Consider the following 6,222-nt stretch of genomic DNA (forward strand, 5'->3'; position numbering starts at 1 on the left):
TCCTCACCGGAGCCTTGTTGCTGTCGGTTCATTTTTTTTCTGTTGCATCCTCTACAAAAGCGATTGCAACTGCCTCAGGGCAGAGTTTTGTGGGATGCTGATGTTGTTATGTGCCTGTTCAAAACTCAGAGCGGGGAAAAAGGGCATGAGGACACTGTGCACGTGGGTATTTTAGAGGTCTTGCTCTGGACAGTCACTGCTGTATGCGGCGTGGGGTTGTGCGTGCAGAGCAGCCTGGGAATCCAGAGTGGGAACGATCACAAACGCTCACAGAAATCGAAACTGGGGGTGCTCTGCCTGGCCTCTGGCACACCTTTGCAGCACGAAATACAGCCCCAGCCCTGCTCTGGGGTCGGGACGTGTGTCGGTTTGGATCTCTGCGTGGGTGAGACCCGGGGGTGCTGTCTGTGGGGGCCCCTTTGGGTCCTTCGGGGCGGAGGGAGCCTTTCTGACCCTGACCCTCCCGCCACGGCCGCTCACGGGGAGCGGGACCCATCCCTGGCAGGCAGGACCCGTCCCCGCAGCCAGGGCTCCCCCGCTCTCGCCGCCGCCCTCGCTCCCCCGGGTGCAGCCGCCGGTGCCCGGGGGGGCGATGCCGGGGGCCGGGGCTGGGCCGGCGGCGGTGTGGCCGCCGTGTCCTGTTCCCCCCCCGCCCCGCCGCGGCCGGGCCCGTCCCCTCCCACCGTGGAGCCAAGTTCAAACCGCGGGCCCCGGCGGAGCGGGACGCGGCGAAGGGGCCGGGCCGGGCCGGGCTCCCCGGGAGCCGCCGCAGGGTCCGCGCCGGCGGCCCCCCAGCTCCCGCGGGGCTCCATGGTGAGTGCGCCGGGGCCGCTGCCCCTTCCCGGCCCCTTCCCCGCCCCGGGGGCTGCGCTTCCCGGGACCCCCCTGGAGACCGGAGCCCCCCGCCGGGATGGGACTCGCAGCAGCCGGGATGGGGCTCGGGACCCGCCGGGACGCGGCTGGTTCTCCTGGGATGGGGCTTGGACGCAGCGGGAGAGGGGCCGGTCCGGCCGGGAAAGGGCTTGGACCAGTCGGAACGGGGCTGGGCTGGGTCAGGATGGGGCTTGGAGCCGGCTGGGAGGGTCGCGGTGGGATGGAGCTGGCAGGCGGTGGGGAAGGGGCTGCGGTCCGGCTGGGAGGGGCTAGTCCAGCTGGGACCAGGCTGCTGTGGCCACGATGGGGCTTGGACCTGGCCGGGATGGGGCTTGGACCTGGCTGGGGACGGGGCTTGGACCTGGCTGGCCCCAAGGGGGAGAACGGAGGGTCTGTCCCTGCCCGGGGCTGTGGCAGGTGCTGGGGCTGCGGGTGGTGGCAGGATCCCTTTGGGCAGGAGGGTGCTGGGGACAGGGTCCATCTGGCTGGATGGACCTGGGGACCCCAGTGGGGCTCCCGGGCAGGCGGCAGGCATTGCCCCTGGGTGGCTGGGGCTAGCGCGAGTGCCACCAGGAGCTGCTCTATCAATAATGGTGATTTCCCTTATCTCCTCGTATTTGCTGGAGGATTAGAGCCGAGGAAGAGATTAGCTTCAGGTGGAGCAGGCTGGGTCTGTCCTGCGCCCGCGCTCCCTGCCAGCCCTCCCGTGGGAAGGGACCGGCCTCACCCCGGAGCTGCCCTGCCTGCCGTGGGAATGGGAGCAAGGGGAGAAGGAATAACCCCAAATCAGCCGCTGAACTTCCCTTCCTCTGTCCTGAAGGGTGGGAAGCAATGGCCAGGACCGGGGTTTGCCAGCTCGGTCTCTCCCCCGCATCCCTCTCTTGGCACCGCTGCTTCCCTGCTCTCTGTGGGGGTGTGGGAAGCACCTCCTGCACCCTCCAAGCTCCCGGCCCGCTGCTCGCTGAGCTTTTTGAACTGGAGGCTGCGCTTCCTCCCGTCCTGAGGGCTGAGAGTCCAGTGCCAGGCTTAGTGCCTGGAAATGCTGTAAATGGTGCGCTTTCTCCTGGAATTGTGTCCCAGAGGTTTAATAAGCCACTTCAGGGAAGTCATTCCCAGTTTAATGGTGAAATCGCACGGCCTTGTCTTCCCGGCGGAGGAGGCTTCCTGAGAGCAACCCTTAGACTTTGGACGCTGTGTCCTCATGGAAGCAGCGCTCTCCTTGGGTGTCCCTGGGGATTATACCCTCGGCTCTCTGCTGAAGCACCTCTGGGGCGAGATCTCTGTGGGTGTGCAGAGAGCAACGCCAGCAGCACGGGGAGGCTCTTCCCTGCATGGAAGGCGCGTGGCAGTTACGGCAGCTGAAGAGCCCCGTGGGATTTGTACGGGTTGCACGTGGATTTGCTCATCTCCTCGCACGCGCTTCTGCTCCCAGGTGACACCTGTGGCCGTGGGTTCCCAGAATTGTGGCACGTTGGGTTTCGCCTTGTGTTAAGCTGCCGTCACTCCTGCTGAGCTGCAGGAGCAGGAGGGTGGGAAAAGGTTTCCTTGCTCTTTTGGAGTCGGGACCAGCCCTTTGTGGAGCCGGGAGCACGGAGCAGATGCAGGTTGTACAAACCAACCCTCCAGGTTCCCACCGAAGGGCAGGATGGGGATGGCGTCTGCCTGGGCTCCCACTTCAGCAAGGGAAATTCTTCCTTCTGGCTTCTCTGAGCAAAAAGCCAAGCCCAAGAGGCAGCCGTGGCCGGGATGGCAGTGAACCCGCTGGGATGCGAGCTGGGGCTCGGGGCAGGCAGCTGCCGGCAGCAGGCAGGGCTGCCTCCTCTTCCTCCTCGCGCTCTTTGGCCGTGGCGCAGTGGTTGCATATTTGGAAGGAGCTGAGCTGCTTTCTGCCTGCCCAGACCTGACGCCCAGAGAGGGGGGGATTTTTTGGGGGCTTTTCCTGCCAATGGGAGATGATAGAAGTGCCCTGATGCCAGGACAGGGCTGCAGCGCTGTGCCACCTCTCAGCGACGCGGAGCCGTGGAGAGCTGTCGGGCTCCTTTCCTGGCAGATGCTGTGTGTGTCTCAGGCTTTCCACCCTCGCCCCGCTGCTGTGGGACTGCTCAAATATCCCCGGTCCTGGTCACCTGAGGTTGCGCTGGCTTTTACTCAAAGGGACTCATCCCTCGGAGGGTCCAGCCGTCCCCTCCCCGTGCTCCCGCCAGCTCAGATGTCAGCACTTGGGTTTCCCCGCTCTGCCGGGGCTGGTTTGGGGCTGCCGGGAAGGTTTGGAGGCAGCCAGGACACGCTGATGAGAGCAGGCTCTTGTGCTGCTTCTGTCTGGCTCTTGTGCGAGGGCACCGAGCCCGGGGGCAAGTGGGGGCTGTGTGGGAGCTGGGAGAAACGCTGAATAAAATCCCAGCAGCCCCTCTGGGCCACGGGGGCTGTGTGGTTTGCAGGGTGCAGAGAACATCCTCCCGAGGGTGTGTGAAGCCCTCTGTGTCGAGATGTGGAGGTGCTCTCCAAAGAGCAGGGCAGGACCCTGCCTGCTCCCCTTGATTTTGGGTGGTTGAGGGCCTGGCCTTGAAATGCCACAAGCTGGGGAGGTACTGGGGACCCTGTTGGGGCAGAGGGCTTAGGGACAGACCCTACAGACCTAAAAGGTCCCTGGCACACCTCTGTGCTTAGTACCCGGCTGCTGGCACCGGAGAGGGCTCAGTGTGTGCCCGGGCTGCGCTGAAGCTGGAGCAGTTTCTCAAGGGCTTTGCTCCAAGAGGAGATGGCTCGGCTGGGAGGATGTCCTCTGGGAGGGACACAGATGAGCCCCCTCCTGCATGTGCTGGGTCTTCAGGGGACAGGTCTGATGGGGGCTTGCGGTGAGGGGCTGAAGGCAGAGCCCGGAGCATCCCTTCGTCCCCAGCTGACGCCGAACCCTCCCCTGCGCAGATTCTCCCCCGGGCGCTCTCCTGCACTGTTCTGCTCCTCCTGCTCGTCGCCGTGCTGAGCAGAGGCAAGAGGTGCAGCATCGCCAAGATCCTCCGGCAGTACCGCGCCGTCATCTTCCACGAGATCCAGAACCTGGTGAGCCGGGGTGGGGTCTTCCCGGGGCCCTGGGTCCCCACTCTGGGGGATGATGTTGAGCTGGATGCGGGTGGGGAGGGATGAGCCTGGAAAGCTCAGCGTGGGGTTGGCCGCTTTGCCGGTGTTCCTGGAGAGAGTGTGGTGTTTAAATGGGGGATTCCTGCCCTGTGTGGGGGGCACGGATGCTTCGGGGTGCCTCATCTTCTCCTTGCTTTATTGCTCCAGAGAAGCCTGAGCGGGTCGGAGGGCAGGAGCGGAAGGGCCGGCCCAGCTTGTCGTTCGGACAAGGTGAGCACCGAGGCACCTGGGACTGGGGCATCATGTGGGCATTGCCCTGGGCCGAGCCAGCGAGCCCCCTCCCTGCCCGGGGCCACGTGCTTCTCTCCTCTCCAGGACCAGAAGATCCTGCTGTCCATCCACAACATCAGCATGTCCCTGCGGGAGGTGGCAGCCGGCACCCTGCGCGGCCCCGAGGAGCTGGCGCTGTGGAAGGTGGCCAGAAACACCGACTTTGTGCTCAGGGAGAACTGCAGGAAAATCAGTAAGGTGGGAGCCCTGCCCCTTCCCAGTCACCCCAGTGGTTCCCAGTTCCCCAGCATCCGGGCTGCGGGCAGAGCCTGCCCTGTTGTGTGCTCTCTTGGCTGCCCGTGAGGATTCCTGGCAGCATCCCGGGCATGAAGGTCCGTGCTGGGCTGTGGCGGGGGGATGCTGGCAGCATTCAGCTGGCCAGGGAGGGACGTCTGGCTGTGGCAGCGTGGGACAAGCTGGTGGGGTTTCACCACCAGCTCCCAAGTGGGTTTGTCCACCAGTGCCGAGATGCCACAGCTGATGGGAACACAGAGCCTTGTCCCGGTGGGATGCTCTCCCGATGGGTGGACGCACCCAGTCCTGCTCTTGCGCCTGGGTGCTCATAGGCAGGAACTGGGATTTCTCCCCAAAGGGCTGGTCCGGGCTCCCCCAGCATCCCCGGGGCTCTGCTGGGGAAATGCCGTCCGGGAGGATCCCCTACAGCAGCCGCCAGCAGCTCATTAACCAGTGGGGAAGCCCTGGTGCAGCTCTGGCGCGGTGCTGGGGCCGTGCTCCCCCCCATCCCCGGGGAATTCAGCTGGGGCTGACCCTGCCCCGGGTTTGCTGGCGTGGGCTGCAGGTGCCTCTGCTCTGGAAAGGTGCCTGCACACCCAACCTGACCTGCTGCCCTGCACGTGGATGTGCCGTGGGGTGAGTGCTGCGGGCCTGGGGGGTACGGCCAACTCTGGGAGCCCTGGGGACCCGAGAGTGTGTCCTCGCCGTGGCCACGGGCGCTTTGGCCACCCCAGCCCGCAGCTTTGCCCAGACAAACCCCACGGGCGGTGGCTTTCGCCCTCCTGACTAACACCTGCATGGTGGTAGGTGGGTGTTTCTGCTCCCTCGGCGCGTCGCCCGCAGAGCCCGGCACAGCCCCGGCGCGGGGCACCCGGGCGCAGGAGGAAGCAGCTGCGGGAGATCGGGAGGAAGGCGGAGAGGCTGGCGACCTGCTGGGAGAAGCTCTACGCCCTGCACGCACCCCGCCGTGCCCCCCGGGACTCGTAGGGACGCCCTCGGCGTGCGCCTGGGATGAATTCAGCCCTGAAGTCAGTGGAGCTGCGTTGAACCCGCGTTGACTTTGTTCTCCTGTTTCAAGCGGTACCCGGGGAGCGGCCCCCCGCCGCTGGCAGGGTGGTTGGCCAGGGGATGGCTGCGGCAGGAACCTGGGACACCCGAAACGTGGGCGAGAAGAAGAGGAAGAGCTGAGAAATGGAGGCGAGGCGTTGGATTTCTGCGCTGCTCCTGGCCCAGCGTCACCTGCTGCTTTCCTGGGGACAACGGTGGCCTTTCGGGGCAGGAGGAGGGCGCGCGGGGCCGTGGCTCGGAGGGCTCTGCTCAAGGTGGGACCGGGGTGCATCCACACCACTCTGTGGGTGGCCAGGCTGCGGAGAGGGACACGTGTCCCTGTCACACTGCTGGGACAGAGGGAGCAGCCGGGCACCCGTGGTGGGTGGGGAAGCCGGGGTGCAGCGCTGGGTGCCCAGGGAAGCCTGGTGAGGACTGGTGCCTGCAGATAAACCCCAGGCTCGAGGCCAAGGCTCGGCCTCTGGGATGGGCAGCACCAGGGAGGGATGTGGCCGCTCAGCACTGCGGGTGCCCCGGCACCCCCCAGTGAGCCGAGCCCAGTGGGACGTGGGGTTCGGTGAGCTGAGGAGCATCTGCCCTTGTCACCACACTCTGGCAGCACCCTGGCGAGGGTCCCCACCCCCCTGGTGGGTGGCAAAC

General features: G+C 65.8%; 1 protein-coding gene across 1 annotated transcript; it reads left to right on the forward strand.

The window, feature by feature from the left end:
- Positions 1-739: 739 nt before the first annotated feature.
- Positions 740-6,222, forward strand: C19H20orf204 (chromosome 19 C20orf204 homolog). The gene is made up of 5 exons (XM_068416370.1): positions 740-813; positions 3,799-3,933; positions 4,159-4,221; positions 4,327-4,479; positions 5,323-6,222. The coding sequence occupies exons 1-5, from the start codon at positions 811-813 to the stop codon at positions 5,500-5,502; spliced, it is 534 nt and encodes a 177-aa protein (XP_068272471.1). The 5' UTR covers positions 740-810; the 3' UTR covers positions 5,503-6,222.

This window comes from Nyctibius grandis, chromosome 19, assembly GCF_013368605.1.
Source record: "Nyctibius grandis isolate bNycGra1 chromosome 19, bNycGra1.pri, whole genome shotgun sequence".
Taxonomy (NCBI): Eukaryota; Metazoa; Chordata; class Aves; order Nyctibiiformes; family Nyctibiidae; genus Nyctibius; species Nyctibius grandis.

What these genes read in the sequence shown, in the direction of transcription:
- C19H20orf204 (XM_068416370.1), top strand. An exon ending in CAGCTTGTCGTTCGGACAAG is followed by an intron (nt 4,222 to 4,326) that starts GTGAGCACCGAG and finishes TCTCCTCTCCAG; the next exon opens with GACCAGAAGATCCTGCTGTC. An exon ending in ACTGCAGGAAAATCAGTAAG is followed by an intron (nt 4,480 to 5,322) that starts GTGGGAGCCCTG and finishes GCATGGTGGTAG; the next exon opens with GTGGGTGTTTCTGCTCCCTC.